The sequence below is a fragment of the Onychostoma macrolepis genome, chromosome 01 (genome assembly GCF_012432095.1).
Source record: "Onychostoma macrolepis isolate SWU-2019 chromosome 01, ASM1243209v1, whole genome shotgun sequence".
In the NCBI taxonomy this organism is placed as follows: Eukaryota; Metazoa; Chordata; class Actinopteri; order Cypriniformes; family Cyprinidae; genus Onychostoma; species Onychostoma macrolepis.
The window spans coordinates 21404785-21426670 of NC_081155.1; the positions used below are offsets into that span (position 1 = coordinate 21404785).

General features: G+C 36.9%; 1 protein-coding gene across 2 annotated transcripts in view; it reads left to right on the forward strand.

Moving 5' to 3' along the window:
- vegfc (vascular endothelial growth factor c) overlaps positions 1 to 20001 on the forward strand; it is a 38650-nt gene extending 18649 nt beyond the window's left edge. The window contains exons 5-7 of one of the 2 annotated variants that reach the window (XM_058790868.1): positions 13839 to 13942; positions 17456 to 17777; positions 18937 to 20001. In XM_058790868.1, the coding sequence (XP_058646851.1) occupies positions 13839 to 13942; positions 17456 to 17777; positions 18937 to 19051 (541 nt within the window). In that variant the 3' untranslated portion in view covers positions 19052 to 20001. The remainder of the gene's footprint in view (positions 1 to 13838; positions 13943 to 17455; positions 17778 to 18936) is intronic. The other variant, XM_058790877.1, reaches the window with a different exon arrangement.
- Positions 20002 to 21886: the final 1885 nt, after the last annotated feature.

Sequence of the window (21886 nt, forward strand, 5' to 3'; positions counted from 1 at the left end):
AGATTAAGAGAGATCCCTAGACATTGGGAATCACTGTTTTAGACCTTGAAATATGAATTCCAGTGAAACGCTACTAAACCATCAATTTGTTTTGTTTTATACTTAACTTGACTTTTATTGTATAAAAGCAATAAATCAATGGAGATTGTGCTATATTGTGGTTATTGGGATGGCTGTGCTTTGGAGTCATGTTTTTGCATGCCAATAACCACGATGTAGCTCAACCTCCATAGTGTTTTTGCATAAACATTAAAGGTGTCGATTGCAAAAAACAAAATGAGTTGCAAAATACTGTCTTGAGTAGAATTGGAACCCTGAGTCTGTTTTCTATCTTTCAGTACTTTTTAGAATTAAGCACAGCCCTTGTTTTCAGCCCTGCGTTGTTCCCTCACATACTTTGTGTAAATGTTTACCATTTTATCCTCTCAAAGAATTAAGGATTAGCCCATTCGCCTGTTCGTGACAGAAGTCAACGTGCTACACTGTGACTCATTGGCACACGCAATGAGGAAAGGAAAGAAAAGGAGTGAAAAAGACTTGTTAATAATGCACGCTTTGTGTGCGAAAACAGCGGCTGCTCTTTCTGTGTAGGGGAAACCTATCGATCCCACATGTGTGGCAATGAAAGCCAGTTTGTTGCTCCATTGCTCAGAGATCTGTTTGCAAACAGGAGGGGAAGCATCACAGAGATGTTGGCCATGTTGGGAAAGGCAAAGAGGGGTGACACACTTCGGAAATTAGCCTTTACACATGCTGTGTGCTGCTGCCGTTCAACATTTGATTACTTTGTTTAGCTCCCTGTCAGATGGATCAGGAGGTGTTACGTCAGTAAAGAAATATGAACAAGTTGACAGCTTTTGCTTGATGTCTTTTGCATTGTGCATTTGGTGCTGTACAGTGCATTCAAGGCATTGCTAGCAAATAAAACTTCATTGATTGTGTTTACAAATGTCTCCAAAATTTCTAAACGCTTCCATAAATTAAAGTGTTAAAGAGGTAAGTTCACCCAAAAATGAAAATTCTGTCATCATTTACTCACCCACATGTGATTCCAAATATCCATAAGGCACATATAGAGAGATTTTTACTGAATCGTGAGAAATGTATTTGCCTCAATTGAAAGTCTAATGTATCAAAACTGTGATGCTTTAAAAAGTTCATAAAGACAAAATTAATCCATATCCGGTGTTTAGGCTTCTGAAATCTTCTGGAGAGTCATTATCACATTTACATGATTAATTTACCACTTTTATTCAGATATAAGCATTGATCAGGCCACATCTATGGAGCACATCAAATACGGTACTTGCTTGAATTGTGAGAATAAACCTCACTGGTTCTTGTAGGAACTAAAATGTTTTCATGACATGCGAAAATGAACCCAATTGGTTCTTGGGCATCAAGCAAGCATGTTTCATCTTCTATTACCCCATGAGATGTGCTCTGTGTATGAGATGAATGAAAGTATCAAGTGTTTTGAACAACATGAGGGAGAGTAATTGATGACAGAACTTTCATTTTTGGGTGAGCTGACCCTTTAATTATTCATCATGCATGTTTGCATGTCAAATCAAAACATGTCAAATGCTAAAAAGCAACCCTGAGTCTCTCAGTGAAGAACTGGAGAAAAGAACTGTTTATTGTGTTTCAGTGCTTTTTTTTCTTAAGCCATCCCCTGTCAAAGTGATTTGCGGTAGGGGGAGTGAAAAGGAAAGAGGCATCATCCCCCCACAAGGTCCTGCACAGCCAGGCCTTGCTTAAGAAAAAGCAGATGTGTTCCTAGGGCGACCTGCACTGTGGAAGTGTGTTATATGTTGTTTTGGTTTCCTGGACACACTGAGGCTTCATCTCCTCATTCCTCTCGTGCTTTCACGCAAGCAGGGACAGCATAATGTCTGTGCATGTGAGGATGCCACTTTTTAAAGATGGAGAGTTCAGTGCGGACGTGCAGCTTTACCTTTAGCTGACGTCATTTACTGTGCTTGTCTCTTTAATTGTTTACAGCTGTATTTACAGCTGTAAAGGTCAACACCCGGGCTGGGGACTTGCTGTCATGCGATCTCGTCCATATGGCACAGTGTGCTTTCTGAATTTGTTCTTGAATAAGAGAAGTTTTTCATTTAATCTGACTCCAAGGCCAGATTAATTCAAGATCACTCCAGGTCAGCTTTGAATGCTTTCAGCTCGATTCTAATCTTATATTTGGAAAAATCCTGCGCAAACCTGTGCCATCTGATAAAGACGAGGGCAGTCTGTACCGCCGGGGGTTTAACGCAGGGTGGTCCGCTTCAAGCGTCCAGCTTTGGTCCGCAAGGTGTTAACAAAGTCTCGCTGTTCTCTCTGTTTGCCGTGAAGGAGAAAGCGTACGTGTTTCACCTCAGATGTGTGGTCTAGTGTGTAACGTAGCATATAAACCCTATTGGTGTTATCAACGCTTGTGCAATGAAATGGCAGAGGGCTGGTAGTGATTATCAGCAGTTGGCTCGTGGTTGCGTTTCGCTTTCTTTCACTCTGTATTGTTTTGGAGGTGATGATTCACTATGTTAGGAAAATAGAGGCTCTTCAGGAGAAGAAACATTCAGACATCACTGGGGCTATCATAAACAACTCAGACTGTTACCTAATGACTTTTGACCCTCAGCTGCTCTTTATATGCCAGTATGCGTGTGTTTTTCATCAGTTCATCAGGATTTTACTATTGTTTTTCCACTCTTTCTCGTAAACTACTAAGTTCTTATATAACAACTTCTCCAGAAAGAACTTAACACACCAATAATGAATGAATGATATAGTTATTTATACATAGTCAGTTTGGAGGGAGCTGTGAAACAACATCTCCTTACTCTATTATTCTATTGAAGCAATGTTTATAGTATGCAAGTTTAATTCTTATAGTCTACAATGTATACAGTATTGTGGCAGAGCTCTTGCAATGTAAACTACTCGATTCAGAATTAGAAAGAGCTTTATTGCCAAGTATGTTTACACACACAAGGAATTTGTCTGTGACAGGAGCTTCCAGTGGAGAAGAAAGTATAAACAATATGCTGACATATAGGAATTAGACAGTAAAATGGAATATAACACAATAATATTTTTTAAAAATACAACCTGAATTCCGGAAATGTTGGGACATTTTTTAAATTTGAATAAAATAAAAACTAAAATACTTTCAAATCACATGAGCCAATATTTTATTCACAATAGAACATAGATAATATAACAAATGTTTAAACGGATAAATTTTACACTTTTATCCACTAAATGAGCTCATATCAAATTTGATGTCTGCTACAGGACTCAAAAAAGTTGGCACAGGGGCAACAGAGAGCTGAAAAAGCAAGACATTTTGAAAAGATTCAGCTGGGAGAATATCTAGCAACTAATTAAGTTAATTGACATCAGGTCTGTAACATGATTAGCTATAAAAGGGAAGTCTTAGAGAGGCAGAGTCTCTCAGAAGTAAAGATGGGCAGAGACTCTCCAATCTGTGAAAGAGTGCGTAAAAAGATTGTGGAATACTTTAAAAAACAGCGTTCCTCAACGTCAAATTACAAAGTCTTTGCAAAATCTCATTATCTACAGTGCATAACATCATGAAAAGATTCAGATAAACTCGAGAAATCTCTGTGCGTAAGGGACAAGGCCGAAGACCTTTGTTGGATGCCCGTGGTCTTCGGGCCTTCAGATGACACTGCATCACTCATCGGCATGATTCTGTCATTGACATTACTAAATGAGCCCAGGAATACTTCCAGAAGCCGCTGTCGGTAAACACAATCAGCTGTGCCATCTGCAGATGCCAACTAAAGCTCTATCATGCAAAAAGGAAGCCATATGTGAACATGGTCCAGAAGTGCTGTCGTGTCCTGTGGGCTAAGGCTAATTTAAAATGGACTGTTTCAAAGTGGAAAAGTGTTCGATGGTCAGACGAGTCAAAATTTGACATTCTTGCTGGAAATCACGGACACCATGTCCTCTGGGCTAAAGAGGAGGGAGATCTTCCAGCATGTTATCAGCCTTCAGTTCAAAAGCCAGCATCTTTGATGGTATGGGGGTGCGTAAGTGCATACGGTATGGGCAGCTTGCATGTTTTGGAAGGCACTATGAATGCTGAAAGGTATATAAAGGTTTTAGATCAACATATGCTCCCCTCCAGACGGCGTATATTTCAGGGAAGGCCTTGTGTATTTCAGCAGGACAATGCAAAACCACATAATGCAGCTATTACAACAGCATGGCCTGTTGACCTATCGGTAAGCCCCGCCCCCCTTAGTTACTGTTGCACTGTCAGACAAACAAACAGAGTTGCTCACTGTCTTACAATGACAGCTACAGTATGAAAACCTTGTCCCACGATGTTTTTGCACAATTTTGGGCACAGAAGGCCACCAAATGGGAATTAAATATTCCATGGAGGGATTTATAAAATATTTAAAAATTAAATACGGTGGGTAACTCAAAGCGAGGGTTTACAGATCACAATGCAAGCGGGAGAAGTCTCATATTATGGTCGGTCATCACGATTGCGGATGACAACATGCAGGATCAACATGTTCATGTATTACAGGGTACGATTAAATTAATGTACATTTAACCAGGGGCATTTTGTGCATAAAATTCTAAAATTTCTCAGTTTAAACATGTATTATGTTATCTATGTTCCATTGTGTATAATATATTGGCTCATGTGATTTGAAATTCTTTTAGTTTTCATTTTATTCAAATTTAAAAAACGTCCCAACATTTCCGGTTGTAATAAAAAATAAAATCTCTATAAAAATGCAGTGTTTTGATGCAGTGTAACCTGACTTAACTGTAGGTTATGCAACAACCAGTGTTGCAGGTTGGTGCATTAATATAGTATGTTTTAGCTCAATTGTTGCATAATGTGATGCAAAAACTGGCTTTATTTGTTGTGAATAATCTGATTTGGTTGTTTGTGACCTAGTGCATCAAAAATATATATAATGAGAGTATTAAATATAAATAGAATATTTTAACAATATTTAATTCACTGGAGTATAGTAATTACACCATTTTAATGTAATGCTTATACTATGGGGGATGTTGAATGCTTGAATCTGATTGTTTGATGAACATTCTAAGGACGTGCAATTATTTTTTAGGAAACACACAGGTAAAGTGGTTCCAGGCAGGTTTACTTAAACACTTTGTCAGATGATTTAAGTTATTTCAAAGATCCTTATAACCTACAACAGCAAAATAACCACTTTCCTTCGCTTCATCTCATGGCTGCGTTACCACCTCAGGTGTACATTATTTTTCTAAAAATTCATTGGCCTGTCATCAATTATTACTTATGTAAAACATCGTTAGAATGATTTTCCCACAAAAATAACAATATTGCGATAATGCATACTTTTATCTTGATATAAAATTACCTTCATACCGCCGATACTGCTTTATTCTGGTGATCTGAAGATCTCTTGGTTACAACAACTGATTTCAATCTCTTGCACATTTTTTATTCCTGGAACGTTTAGCAGACCATTATTGTAGGTATGATAAGTAGTGTTTTCAGCATTGAGAAATACAGAGTGAAGAAGTTGATGTGAAATATGTCTTTGTTTGAACAGCCGACCTTCATTTTGGCATTTTAATGTGATTCGAAGTGCAGGCTGACTATCCCTTGTAGCATAGTTTACATTAACATATGGAAAAGGATATTTATATCCTCTTTAGACTTTTAAATGTAAATCAGTTGAGCTGCAGACCTCTTCAGACAGCCCCCAGCAAAGAATGAATCAGCTCTGTGTAACAAACAACATATGGGCTTGTTGAATTACTGTAGAGGTGGGAATGCGGATTTGTCTCTACAGTATGTGGCCTATGGACGTGTATGGCAGTGTAGTTGCATTAGAAGCATGTTCTCTAAGTTATCATAGCTTATATATTATCTTCCTGACACCTTGCTAGACTAAATGGAGTCTTCTGTTTTGCATTATGCAAGGTGCAAGTGCACATGTTAGTCATCCAGTATGTCGTCTTCCACCTCGCTCGGACCATATCATAAGTTCTTTTTAACTCCCCCCTCTGTTCTCAGGAATGTGTTGTTTTATGCCACTGAGCATATGGTAATTGAAAACACATTGAGAACTCTGTGCATGTGTAGTTTACCACTGAACCATTTCGGGCCTAGTCGGCAATTTGCTTTATTTCACGGTTCTGATATTCAACAACCTGTTTCCCTTTTCTAAGTAAACACTCGCAACACTAATTATGCCGCCATCTGTTTGATTAGCTTGCATGGTATGTTTGAAGTTTAGAATGCAAAGCGGACTGACATGTAATGGTGTTTACAGTGCATTGTGTCAAAAAACTTGTTCTGTCATCAAATATATAACACACGCTGTGTTCAGTTGGGGTGCAATCTCAACACTTACATCAGTTACACCTACTGTTGCTTTTGTTGCCATAAACAAGCTTATTCAGTAGTTGCTCAAGTTTTCATCATATGCCTTCAGACTGATATTCCATTCTGATATTCTAGTGTATTTGACTCAAATTCGTTTAGATGTTGGCAGTCTGAACAGCAAATAAGCTTTGATTTTTACAAACCAGGTTTAAACCACATAGAATGCATCTTCATGATGCATTAAATGGTTTAATCAGAGTTAGTTTTTCATTCAACATTTCTAATCTTTGACATACAAATTGCACAGTATTGTCTCATTATCTTCATATAGAGGATTGCAAAACATTTACTTGGTGAATAAATGGATGAATGAGCAACACACATTTTTGCCATTGTTGTCTCATGCAACTTGTGGGATGGTCAAAAGAGGCTAATTTTCAGTTTTCTGTCCTTTTTTCTTTACACATTTAATGGCTAGGCATGCACAATATATTAGTACTTATTAGTATTTATTTATTATATTAGTATTTATTTGTTTTTTTGTTTTTTTCAGGAATATTGGATATTTAATTGTCATTTTATTTCCCTTATTTTTATGTATTAGATAACATTTTCCATCATCTAATTATCATTTAATTTATTAACTTAATTTAATCATGTAATAGCACTGTTAAATATTTAGCAAATCTCCAAATGAATATCTATTTTTCATGCTGTATATTTTAGTGTTGTGATGTCTAAATTAATTTTTAGCATTTAAGTGTATTATTATTATTATTAGTTTTAATATATTTTATTATTTATTTAATACAAAATTTTATTGAGACAATTTATGAAAACTAAATAGTATGGAATTTTAATATTGGCCATTTATTTGTATTGGTTATAACATGAAAATAATTATTGACTTCAGTATCAGCCAGAAATATTAGCTATTTTCTGTCATTACTATAACAAGTGAGGCAGATACATTCCATTTTGACTACAAACAAACAGATCATATTTCACCATTTGCAAATGACAATGTGGACAGTCAATCCTAAAGATCAGATGTGAAACCCAATTCAGATTTGTGTGCAGTGTGAACAAACCCTTAATGACAAACAGTTCTACATGGGTAATATATCAACCATGCTGTCTAGGTGGAAAAGCGGTGATTTCATGGACAGCCAGACAGGAGGGCTGATCTATGCATGAGAATGGTCCTTCGCTGGACCTGATCCAGCCTTGGGTCATGCTAACTGGTCCTGACCTCTCACCTTTTAGCCAAGGGAGGTTAATGATAGTGGACCTGTAACTGGAGCTGTTACATCCGAGTCAGTTCTCAGCAGGGTCTAAGACTGAACACACAAACACACACTTGCACACAGACACATATCTTCTAGTGCAAAGGTTGAGGGCAGACCGTGAAGTCTCGTGCCTCTCTGATCTAGAGGGGAAACCCACATCTGAGCCTGGTTTTTCGCTGGATAACTCTGAAGTCAAATCTGCTTGGGGACCTGACATTATGCCCGAGCCACTTAAACTCACAAAAACAGAGAGGAGGAGAGAGTAGAGGGTGGTAAGGACAAAGGGAGGGAGAAAGGGAGGTGACAAATTAATAAATAGCATGGGTCTGAATGGCCCCAACCTGATCATTCACTTCCACATCTTTTTTTTTTTTTCAGAAAATAATTTGCTCTCCAAGGACTTGTTCATGAGTGGTATTTCCTTTAGGATAGACTTGGGGAGAGAGGGGTCTGTAGGTCTAAATTTGACTTTGTGATTGGCTGTTCAAAGTTAACCCATGGTAAAATCTAAATTTGGTTCTAGGCATAAAATGTACCATCTTCACCTTTTTTGTATGCGAGTCACACAGCATATACTGCTTTTATATATTAGTATTTGACAGTATACTGTGTCAATGTAATGTCCATATGGAAGAAATGAAGGTTATATAAATCATGCAGTTAGTTAACGTGACATTTATTTAAGCAGAAACAGTGAAACATTAAAGCAGTGGTTAAATGATGTGATCATAATGATTACAATATTTGAGAGTTGGAGGTTTTTTTTGTTGGTTCAGAGTTGACAACATCTGAAGTCGTCACAAGGGGTTGGCATCATCTCTTCACAGGTGTTGGGGTCAACTAAATCTTCATGATAGGCTGGATCCAAACCGGAGCTGGCATAAACTTTATTTACATCCTGATGTAGAAACAGAAAAGCAAATAGTAGCTTCTGTTCATAATATTTCAAACAAAAGATAAACATGTACATTTGATCTGATATAACTATAGTACAAGTTTATGAGATGCATTATGTGAATGCTTGGCTAAGGAAATGTGTCTTTTAATCTAGATTTAAACCAGGAGAGCCACAAACATTATCAGGAAGGCTATTCCAGACTTTAGCAGCCAAATGTGAAAACGCTCTAGTAGTAGTAGTAGTAGTAGTAGTAGTAGTAATACTGTATTTATCCCCTTGAGGAAATTCTGTTTCAGTGAGTTTCAACATGCGTTTCACAAACAATAGAAAGACAAAAAACATATCAACAAAAACACAAGATGTAAGTGTTAAAAAAACTATCTTTCATTTAAGAATTTCACTGCTCATGGTAAAAAGGATTTTCCTCCTATATTTAATAAACATTACACACCCTAAATCTTCGACCTGAAGGCAAAAGTTCAAACTTAACATACAATGGGTGCATATTATCAGAAGTCATTTTCATTGCTTTACCTCCTTTAGTGGACCTTGATATCCTTAGTACTACCAAAAGTTGAGAGTTTTGTGACCTTAAAGAGCATGATGGATTGTAACGTGATAAATACACACACTGTAAAAAGTGATAAGTTGACTTAACCTAAAAAAATTGAGGAAACCCTTTGCCTTAAAATTTTTAAGTTAATTGCATTGTCAAGTTCACTTAACTTTTTTTTTATTATTATTATGAACTTAATAATTTTAAGGCAACGGGTTTGTTCAATTTTTTTAAGTTAAGTCAACTTTCACTTTTTACAGTGCAGGAGCTAAACCATGTAGGGCCTTATAAGTAAACAGCACTACTTTGTAATCAATACTGAAATATGATACCATGAATGATTCAGGTTGCAATATACATAGATGTCTACAAGTGTTTAAACAAAATTAATAAAAATATGCTTTTAAGAGCATTTGATTGCACCAAAGATTTTTTGGTCATTGTGTAGTCATTTTTTCATAGTGAAGTAGTCATTGTGTAAGGATAGCAGAAATAACTAGAATGTACATTTCCTGAAGAAAATGTGAGTGGTGCTTGCCGTGGCAAAACTCAGCACTCGGTTGCTAGGTCGGCATGAGTGTTTTCCACGGCACTGCTAGGGCACTCGGGGTGGTTACTAGGGTACCCAGGGTGGTTGCTAGGTTATTGCTATGCGGTTGCTAGGTTAATCAGGGTGGTTGCTAAGGTGTTGCTATAGGGTACTCAGGGTGGTTGCTAGGGTACCCAGGGTGGTTGCTAGGATGTTACTATGTGGTTACTAGGGTACCCAGGGTGGTTGCTAAGGTAAATGGGGTGGTTGCTAGGGTGTTGCTATGCAGTTGCTATGGTATTTGGGGTGGTTGCTAGGGTGTTGCTAGGCAGTTACTAGTTGTCACAGATTGTTACTATGGAGTTTTATAGAGTTCTTAGTTTGAATTAGCACTTAGCTAATCACCATTAGCATGTAGCTATTCACTTCTAGCATGTGTAGCATGTTTGGAAGTCCTATTTGTTAGCATGAGTCAAATGTCAATTCTATACGACATTCTGATGCAAAGATATAGGACTTGATAAATGGTTGCTAGATTTAATGGTTGATTCATTATTGGCTGTTTGCTGCCTCGAGTCAAACGAGCCCACCCCCATGTCTCTATGACATTCAGATTTGAAGATATGCCTGTTTGGGTTTGGGTTGCTAGGGTACTCGACATTGGTTGCTAGGGAGTGGCTAGGGAGTGTCTATGGTGATTCATGATTGGCTGTTTGCTGCCCCGAGTCAAACGAGCCCACCCCCATGTCTCTATGATATTCAGATTGAAAGATATGGCTGTTTGGGTTTGGGTTGCTAGGGTGCTTGATAATGGTTGCTAGGGCGTGGCTAGGAAGTGTCTATGGTGATTCATGATTGGCTGTTTGCTGCCCCGAGTCAAACGAGCCCACCCCCATGTCTCTATGACACTGTGATCCGAAGATATCCATCTGGGCTTTTAAAATGGCAGTCTATGGGATCAGTTGCTAGGGTGCTATAAATGGTTGCTAGGGCGTGGCTTGATAGCTTCATAATGATCCTGAGTGTCTGATTGGTTGGCTGAGTAAAATGAGCCCACCCCCATGTCTCTATGATATTGTGATGCAGAGTTATGTTCAATGCAAAATTCCTATGTAAATTACCATAGTAGGAAAAACATGTGCTGTTTAATGGGCCGTCCCTCACCATAGTATGTCAATGGGGCAATTTTGAGGCGCTCTTGTGCCCCAGGGGTACAACTTATACACCATTGCGGGGTATGTTCTCGCACAGCTTGATAGCCTCTTCAAATGTGGTGATTCACAAGTTTCTACGAAATTCTCGCTCTGAGCTACGACTTGTCAAATTTGGCCGCAACGTTAAGTCTATGGGATTTTTCGGCTGATTTTTCGCCCACTGTACGATTATCGTACGCCCGATCGCTTATAAAAGATATAGCACACCATTTCTCAATAAGCCGCACGATTTGACGCTTCTTTCATGGGTCTGTGACGAACGGTGCAGGAGCAGTAGCGAACCGAAGTTTTGTCCAGAAGAAGAAGAAGTATGCAAGATAACAATAGTGATGCCTTGCCTTTGGCAAGCACCACTAATTATTAAATGAAACATTGGTAATAATAAACTTAAATGCACTAACTGTGGTCAAAGCATATTAGCACACATAATTCAATTCTTTAACCTAAAATCCAGTTTTAGGTCCAGTTTCCAGTTTCAGTAGTATTTAGTGTTGTTTACTTATTTTTATTTTATTTATTTTTTTATTTAGTTAATTAAATATTTTTATTTTGTTGAGCAATTTTGGATTTTGTGATTATATAATATTAAAATAAATTATACATTTTTAAAACTGTTATCTCTTCTCCCTACCATTACTGTATCAACAAAACTGTTATATTTATCACATATTCTACTGAATACAACCTCAGCTTTTATGTATTTGTGTTTGAATTGTATCCAACTCAGTGAAATTAATAATTTAATTGACCATAAGTGATAACAATTGACATGTCAAATATGTCTGAGGCAATTTTTTCTTTTCAATGTTTAGGATAAACATGTTAGTTATAAGTTCTGTCCCCATGCTGAAAATATGCACAGGCTATTTGTTTAAATATGAGAGAGAGCCATTTTAAACACATCATTCTTTGTTTGTAGTTTTCCCAAAATTCTCGCCAGCTTCTCTTCATAGTGAGCCACTACATGACATTTTTAGTGGATGGAGTCTTTCTAGGGGTCAGGAAAAGCATTGCTCTTGGCCTTTCAGTTTCACTGGACTGTATGGATTGTGGCAGTTTAACTACAGAGTGTTACTCTTACATCAGTTTCTTATATTTATTGATGTACTAATAATAATTTAAAAATGCGTGCTAGAATCTATGTTTTATGGCTTGACTTCTAACATCGATAGTCGAATAATCTACGGATGAAGTTGTAATTAAAACTAAATCTCCTTAGGCCACACATTGTTGAAGTTTATAGATGCCTTACAGCTGTGGATATATGTAATGCATTGCAGATGTTTAAAACCATATGCATATACACTGATTACGCTCAATGCAAATGGAAAAGATGCCTTGAAATTCAAAGAGGCTTTAGAAATGACCTCCTCACACAGTTTAATAGAACAGGACTCTCCTCAATGGGTTGCCCAGTATCATTTTTCTTGCCTGCAGGCAATATCATATCCCAGATGATTTGCAGTCCACACTTAATGGAAAAGCAAAGCAACACTTCACACCAGTGTCGATCCACTCTTAGCGTTACACTCACTTTCCAATTTTGGAGATTCATATCACTTCACAAAAGAGAAGCCAGAGTAAAGTTTATCTTGGGTGAAGCCTGTGATTCCACTGCCCAGTAGCTGCAGCCTGGACTTAAAATCTGAGGCCATGAGAAGATAGACTGATAATGGAGCAGACAAGAAGATGAGTTTGAGCTCATCTGTGACTTCAGTTTGGATCTTCATAGTAGGCAGTATTGGAGTTGGAAAATAAATGAAATGGAAAATAATTAGATGTGCCAGTTGGTTGTTGATCTTAATTTTGAATTGATGTACTGATTTAGACATTTATATTTTAGTATTGTTATTTTTTTTTATTTCAAGGTTTTATTAATTTATTTATTTTATTTTATGCATTTCTCCTTTGAAATTATTATTTTAATTTTTATTCATTTCTTTTCACTGTTTCATGTGTAATATGCCTTTTGAGGTTAAAAGTTAAAGAAATCACACTGAATTGCAGAAATGAATCGCAATACTTAGTATATTGCACAATATTGAAAGAATTACAATTTCTATATTGGGACCTGTGTATTGGAAAGTATTGAAACTTCCTGATCCTGGCACATCTATAACTTATATGGCAAAAATCTGTTTCACTGCATGCAAAACGTGTTTAATCACTTCATGTGAGTGTCCTTCCACCATGTCTCAGTTTTTTGATTACTTTGCACATACAATTTTCATGGAAAAACATCCTGTTTGAAATAATATTGCTTCACTTGTTTCCGGTTATATATGTTAGCTGGCAAAATGGCAAAATCCATATGAACACTTGAAGCAAAAATACATTTTTGTTTGTTACTTCGGAACATTTTGATTTCTTAAAATATATTGGCATCTGAATAAGCTATTTGTAAGAATCTGATTCGTACTGTTCATGATTTAAAGGATTGTAGTGTGCTTCTACTTTATTCAGTAAGACCTCCATGCCAACTACACCATGTGCTACTGGTTAGCAGGACAGCAAGGGACTCTGATAGCATCACTCCCTCCTTACTTCTGTCTGAAACAACACTGACTCTTCCATCCTGTTGACAGACTGCCAGAGTCATGCCAAACTAAGAACACAGTATAAAATGTTGTGCTTTTTCAGAACAGTTCCTTTGAGGTGTGTTTACTTAAGAAATGAAGTCCTCTTTGAAAGTTTGGTTTTTTTTATTATTGAATCAAAGAATGCAAACAGGCTAATTTGCAGTGAGGTTAAGGCAAGCAGCCTGCGATCAAAAGAGATGTTTCTATGAAATTTTACCACCCTCTTATGTATAGAAATCAGTTTTTGAGTTATAACAGTTAAGTCAACAGCTAACATTTTTTTATGGGAGTCACCACTTGTTGAATTGAGAATTGTTATTTTGCCTTTTATTGTGGATTTTTTTAAACCCACGCTACCATCTGTCTCCTTGCTAATCACTTATTTCCTCCACAGATGTCATGTGGCAAATAAAACATGCCCAAAGAATCACAGCTGGAGCAATCGCTTATGCAGATGTGTGCCACTGCCCGACACCCTTTTTTCAAAACCACATTCTGGTAAGTGCTAATGCACATGTTTACAGCCTTACAATGCATGTGTGTCTGAGCGTGACTGTACGAAAGAGAATCAAACCTATTCTGAAAGAGGGACCCCACCAACGAGAGAATTTCTTTTCTTTACTAACTTAAGTTTTTGATGAATATTAATTTAATACATTCAGCAATACTGGAACATAACTTGGCAGACAATCACCACTACAGAAACATATCCATATACAAGAAAAAAAAGTTTGTAGAATTATTATTTTAACGGTTTTGGCATGCTGATTTAAGTCTGTATTTTCAGATATCATGAGTCACGCTGAAATTATTTAAAGCAGTTTAGTATGTTATGAAAAATTGTGCTTTGCATGTAATCAGTGTTCCATCAAATTTTTGTTCTTGCTGAGCAAAACCTATTTCTATTGGGCAAATCCATCGGCCACCTTAGAATAAACCTAAATTATAACAGACCTCTTCAGTGTTAACTGTGGCATTCTGTATATCTAATCTAAAGCAGTTCATTTTATTGCACTTTATTACATTTGACTTTCATGCAGTAACTAAAGCATAAATAAAAATTAATAAATACATTTGCTTCAGTTGCATATTTACAGCATATTTATTTATTTAATTATTTATTAAATAGCTATAATTGGTATTATATGCATTAACTAAAGCAGAAATGTATTTATTTACACCTTATTTATTATTTATATAATAATAAATAAATAATGTATATTAATATGTTGTTCTAAATGCAATAATTACAGCTAAATGCAAATTAATAAATAAACAAATATGCTGTTTAAATGCAATAATAAAAGCTATTTGTAAGAATCTGATCCGTATGATCTGTAGAAATTGTATTATTTATTGATTTAATGCATATTATTTATTGATATAAATACAAACATTTGCTATTAATATGCCAAAATGTGCAGTAACTAAAATGAGTGAACTTATTTCTTCATTCATTTATTTATTAAATATGCATTATTAAATAAATAAATAAATAAATAAATATGCTGTTCTTAGAATGGGTGGTGAAAGTGCAACCTTGGTGTCCACTCTGGAATTAAGGAAATGATTAGTTTGTCATGAAGGGAGAGTGCAATCACAGAGCGAAACTCCGCAATCAACACCCCTGACTACATGTCAACAAAACAAAGCCTAAAAAAACATGGTTGAGTTTCTGCAGAGAGGAAAGCTGCCATAATAGCTGCTTTCAGCTTTGTGGCAACCGTTCAAGCCAAACAAAAACATCCCCAGCAAAGTGTGCTCAGTTAAAATGGGATAATTGTTCATTCTCACCCTTCTATCTGATCTCAAACCTGAGTTCTTGTTCAAGTGGAGCATGATGTAAATCAGGTTCAGTGTGATGGTAGTGACATACTTGTCTTCCTTACGCTTAGTAAATATGACAGGTCAAACCTGATGTGGATACAGCAGTCTGTTGGTTTATGCACACAGCATAAGAATGCATAAACTGTGCAGTCAGAAGACCCTAAGGCTAAAATAGGCATAAATACATTGTGCATGTGTGAGTGCAGATAAAAACAGCTGCACACATATTGGGGCACTATTTTAAATTTGAAAAGACAGGTTGATTTGGTGTGGATGGTTATGTTGCTATAGCATGCTGGCCAATTTTGTTGACTGTCATAGTGAAATGGAATAATAGATTTGCGTTCAGCTCCACTGTAGTGGTTGGGGAGTGAAACAGGTGAAATGAATCTTTGCTAAAGCAGACACACTAGGAGGAATGTGTCAGGATTGTTATTCTTTTCACTTGCTTCATGGAAATGTCCCACATCACCTTTTACTTGGCGCAGTCTGTGACAGAAAAGCTTTACTATAATAGCACATTATCTTGTGGGTCAGCTTACTTTGACTACTAGTACCTAAGCATTATAGACCTCACCTCTTTTCCAGTTGTGTAATTTCATATGTTCCCTCTCAAACATATAAATGCTCAAAGGCAGCAAGAGCTTCTTTCAGTGGGAGGTTGCATAAGATGAACTGATGCTGTACTGATATAAATGGTCATTTTTTTTCACCAATAGTACTTTCTCTCTCTACACCTCCTCCCCAAGTCTGTTCTGTATGTCCTTTGAGGCACATAAACATAGCTGAAATGCTTTGAGAGCAGTTATGTGGCTTGACCATGACAGAGCACCATTGCAAAAACACTGATTGCTGTCAGAGCGTGCAACTTTGGCTGGATTTTATTTGGTGCTTGTGATGCAGCATTTTGCAGCATGGAGTATTTTCTTCTGTTACTGTATTTGTATGGTGTGAATGGATTCTTTTTTTCCCCTTTTTTTCACATATGTGGCTTGATTGTTCAAGTGTCAATGATAAATAAGGGTGTCCAAGACATTTAATAGGTCGTGACAAAGTGAGTGTCATATCATTGGCCCCCCAAAAAGTTGGTGCACTGATCTTGATCTTGCACTGAATGCATCTGATCTGAGTCCAGTGAAGCAAATTATATATCCAACCTCATTTAGCCAATCTCCTAATATTCTAATAAAACCATTTATCCATCTGAATAAAACTGAATAAAAGTGTTTCAGAACAACTATCTAAATCCAACACCTGCAGAAATGTGTTCTCTTAGTGTTATTCTAACCAATATAAATTCTGACTTGAATCTCAAGCATGGTAAGTGAGGTAAACCCCATATCTTTCATAGGGAATACATTGTGTGAAATCATATATGTGAGCTGAATCCGCAGTGACACATAAAAAAAATTAAATAAAAATAAAAATTCCTGTGTTGTGAAAGACGTTTTTTTCTAAATGTGGTTTTTCCGACAAAACCAGACCAGTATGGTACCTTTCCAGTGAAAACCAAATATAGTTTTTTATTTACCGTAACTGAGCAGTTTCCCAAGAGAAATGTCTTGAAAAGGCAACAGCAAACCACACTACGAAAATACCATTGACACGCCATGAATGTGACAACAACTTAGTTAAAGTCATTCTGTTTTAAAATAATATAACATTTTGTCTATTTTGCAAGGTTCTCTGCATATATGTATAGCAACAACATGCTAACAAAAAGTTTATATGGCTGTTTATAAACTCCTTCTGCATAACTTTGATTCTTCATAATATGGTCACGATTAGCTTAATCATTAGAAAAGAAAAACACTTGTGACAGGAATTCACTTTCTCTCTCCAGCCGAGTTCTTAGGCCATTTTGTACACTCCAAAACAAAGGAAGAAATATACTGTAGTAGAGTTGAATTAGCCACCGAATGTAAGGTTTTCATCAAGTTGTAAAGAAAAACATCTGTTTAGGCATTTGGGGGTAGCATAAGGAATGCTGGGTAGAAAGTTTGTATTACTAAACGGTTTATCATGTCTGACAAATGTGCATGCTGGACATTGTTCTTTACTTGAGTATGGCTCTGGGAATCAGCCAGGCATTCCATAGCATTGACAAAAGATTTCCTCACAAATGTAAAAATGAGTTGTAATATAAAATAAGGACTTCTTTATTTCTCTTCTTCTCTCCATCAGCAGACATTGATCAAGACTTCTGTGGCCCCGACAAAGAGCTGGACGAGGAGACTTGTCAGTGTGTTTGCCAAAAAGAACTGAGAACAGCAGGCTGTGGACCGCACCGCTACCTGGACAAGAACACCTGTCAGTGTGTGTGCAAAGCGAAGCCCTCCTCCTGCAGGCCTCAACAGACTTTCAACAAGGACACTTGCCAGTGCGCCTGCGCCAAGGTGTGCCCTAGTAGTCAGCCTCTCAACCGCACCAAATGTGTGTGTGAATGCACAGAGACCCCTAACAAGTGCTTCTTAAAAGGAAGGCGGTTCCATCCAGCCACGTGCAGGTGAGAAAGAGTTTGCTATTATTTGTCAGATGTAAAATGATTGTCTTTTCAGATACTGAGAGAGCGTTATACTAGTCTGCCGTTGGAGGGACAAAATGTCTCAAACTCACACCATTGGTTGAGTCCATGTTGCTGTGTTGCTGGTTCTGCCTCACTTTAATATATAAATTATGTTGACAGGGCAGCCATTACAATTCCTTTTAATTTTAGTTATCATTTTGATATTTTAGAGCGCTATATAAATAATGATGACTTGACTTTTAATTTAATTTAAATTTAATTTACTCAAATCATTTCCCATTCTTATTTGATTATATCTCCAGAAATTCACGCACTGTTATATATGGAATATGCAGAAAGCAGGGAGGGAAAATAAATGCTTGGCTTCCTAAACCGTATTGGTTTAAACCTTGGCTAAATGTTTCATAGCTTTTCATGCTCTTTCCCTCTCTGACCTGTGCAACTGATACAAAACACTTTGTTCCTATTAGTTTCAGTTTCTCAACCCCAAGGGCCTGTACCATTACCTCATTTTAAGGTGATTTATGCTTTATGTAGCAGCATAAGACAGCAGGAATCGAATGTCTATGGCAGAGCCTAAAGTTAACGCATTACAATAAGGTCTAATTTATTAGCATTATTTAATGTATTTGTTAACATGAACTAACAATAAGCAATGCATTTTTTACAGCATTTATTCATCTTTATGTAAAACAATAAATATAATTGTTCATTATTTAGTGTATTAAGTAATGTTAAATTTGATTTTAAAAATGTTGAAATTAAATGTTGAACTAGTTAACTAATATATTTTAAAAAATGAATCCTTATTTTCAAATATTAAAGTTTGTGGAATTGTGTTAGGAAATGTTTAATTTTTCTATTTTGTCTCACAATACAGTTTATATTAATTCACAGCCTCTATTGCCAAAGTGTCAAAGAGAATTACAGTATATTTCTATCAGTTCCATCATTTTATTATTTTTAAAATATATTATCTTATTATTTTTTTTCACATTGATTAACTTTATATATTAATGCTGTGAATGGTGTTGATTTTTATTATTTTAATAGTTCTTTACAAAATGCTGCACTTAAATGCTGCTACAGTCATGATATCAGATAGTAATACCAATTTTCTCCCCTCTCTTTTTCTTAGTTGTGTCAGGCCGCCATGTAACGTGGACCCCAAGAAAAAAGGATGTAACGATAATGAGTATTTCAGTGAAGAACTGTGTCGCTGTATACCCACATACTGGGGGAGACTGAACTAAACGCAACTAAGCGCAGGTGGCGCTAAACGCTAACGGACACGCTGACATTTAGAGCAGTGCTGTGTTTGGCTGCTGCTTATCTGACTCGCATGTGCTAGTCATGTGGACTAGCATCGAGTAACGTAAGACAAGAAATGTCCACATTCAACCCCACATATCAAACATGGGGTGAGCTATCAAGGACCAAGAGAGATTTCTAAAGGCTGGAGCCGTGTTTTTTCATTGTTTTAATTGAATTGTCTATGCGTATTTGTCAGATAATGATTATATAATTTATTGCCATGAAATGTTTTGAAACTCCCTGGTTCATAGCATTCATATCGAATCTCTGCGAAGAAAAATACACTGTGATCAATATTTTTGTATCATATTAAGTCCCGCAAAATAAAGTATAAAGTTGTATTATATATTGTTAACTTATTTATAAGCTAGACTATCTTATTGAAATAATACTGCACATGATTCAAATGTATTCAGTTTTGACTACCAAATATATGCACCTATCATTGCTGATTAAATTCTATCGAACTGACAGTGCAAGCCAGCAAAGACATGGTTTTTTTGTGCTGGAAGCATTGCTTGTTGACAATCTAAGGCCATTACGCAAGTCAACCAACAATATCGAAGACTTTGAACAGGGAAATACAGCACATTATTCTGGATACGGACAATTTAAAAACCGGTGCTACATGTATGCAGTTCAATAAGTGACAATGTACACTTGGATTAATGGATTCCACTTACGTCACATCCAACCTGCCTCCTTAAAAGCAGTATAAAGTAGAGAAAGTGGTGTATGAATGACCTCAAGGTTGGAGATCAGTGGTCTTTAAGACTTTTGACCTCAGTGGATGTGTACATACGTAGGAGCAATGTGATTGGCCCGACTCCACTTGGTATCCGCCCACTGTTTCAGCTTGACACTGTAAATATAATAAATCACCTCTGCTTCCATCCCAGTCCTTGTGTTTGTGTCTGCCAAAAGTGTGCGTGTGATTTTTTTTTTTCAGTTTCTCATTCCATAGAACCCCCCTGTAGCTCCATAATGGAACCATAATCTCCAGCCATTGGATGGAAAGGATCAAAAACAAGCTGTGGAGCTAAATCCAGCACATCTTTTGTCTTTAGCATATTCATACAGCAGGTGGCCTCCTTCCCTTGTGTTTTAACCTAAGCCATATACATATATGCACTCATATCACCTCTTCTCCTTTTCTGCAAGGCTAGATCTAAGGTCGCATCACTTTTGCATCTGGACTACATTACCTCTTCCTTCTCTAACACTGCATGCTCTGATATGCTACCATGGACTTTATGCTATAAAATTGTGCACCATTTATCTGTTTCCAGCTGAAATGAGGATTTCCCTGTATCCTGGATTGCAGCAGATTGTACCATAGCCATCTGCATCCGCTGCACAATCCCAAGAGAGACCTGATAAAAATAACATGTGTGCACTCACAGTGAATCACCGTCAAATAACTTTAAACAGCCGCCCAGTCAGTGGATATGAGTATTTGAGAATGGGGGGAAAGCCATGTCTAGCCTGATTTTCCCCCTCTGCTTTGGCTTGCTTACCTTGTTCGTAGTGGTGAATGAGGATGAGGGTTACATTTCAACATGTAGCCAACATTGGGTTTTCGTCTGGTGCTTGTATATTCCAATGAACTAGAAACGAAAACATGTACGGACATGTAAATAAATGAGTGGCTTGTTCTGTTAATTTAAAGGACTAGAGTTTCAGACGTCCCAGCTAGCATGTTTATACAATGTAAACAAAAATAAGCGGCGACCTAAATGCAGCACAACAATGAATTTATGGAGATCTGCGGAGTAACGTAAATTTGATTATGCGTAGAAAAACTTGTGGTAGCTAGAACATGTCAATAAGCAGAAATGTGTTACGCTGCTGAAGAAATATCTTTTCCCGTGTGTGGTCCTGGGAACCTCAGCTACAGGTCATCAAGTAAATCCTGAAGTCCATAAAAGCTATAATTTCTGCCTGTATTTTACACCTGAACTGGCTCCAGTATCATGCACCTGGCATCATTTAGGTGTCTGCTGCATTGCCAGGTTTTGCATTGCAGTTGAGATCACTGTGCTATATGTGCTGTCCTATCACAAACTGGGTGCTATGTAACTTAACTCACCTGTGCATGATTTTAATATGGATTCAGATGTACAAAATTAAGCTGCAATTGGTTAGGGATATCATTGCCTACAGGTACATTATCCACACATGACACCAACAGGCCTGCATTGTTTGCATGTACCTTGAGGGAAAATGCTAAGTTTATTTTCAGAGCTGATTGTGGAATCTGTTTGTGGCATTACTACGGGTCTGGCAATCAACTGAGTCCTATCCTCATTTGTCTAAATGTCCAATCTGTGAATTTATGCTTTAAATCACTTACACAACTCAAGTTGTCAAGTGTATGTTCAGTATGTTATAAAAGTTTTTACTTTGCATTATTTTGAATATTTTACATATATGTGGCTCTGGACCACAAAACCAGTCATAATTTATTTAAATTAAGATTTATACATCTGAAAGCTGAATAAATAAGCTTTCCATTGATGTATAGTTTGTTTGATATGGCAATATTTGGTCGAGATACAACTATTTGAAAATCTGGAATATGAGGGTGCAAAAAAATCTAAATATTGAGAAAATCGCCTTTAAAGTTGTCCAAATGAAGTCCTTAGCAATGCATATCACTAAGTTGTGATTTCTGGTAGCCAATGTTGATATTTGAAATCACCAAAACAAACACGCCCCTACCCCAAAAGGGTCTCGCCCCTATTTTGATAGCTCCGCCCCACACATACGTAGGC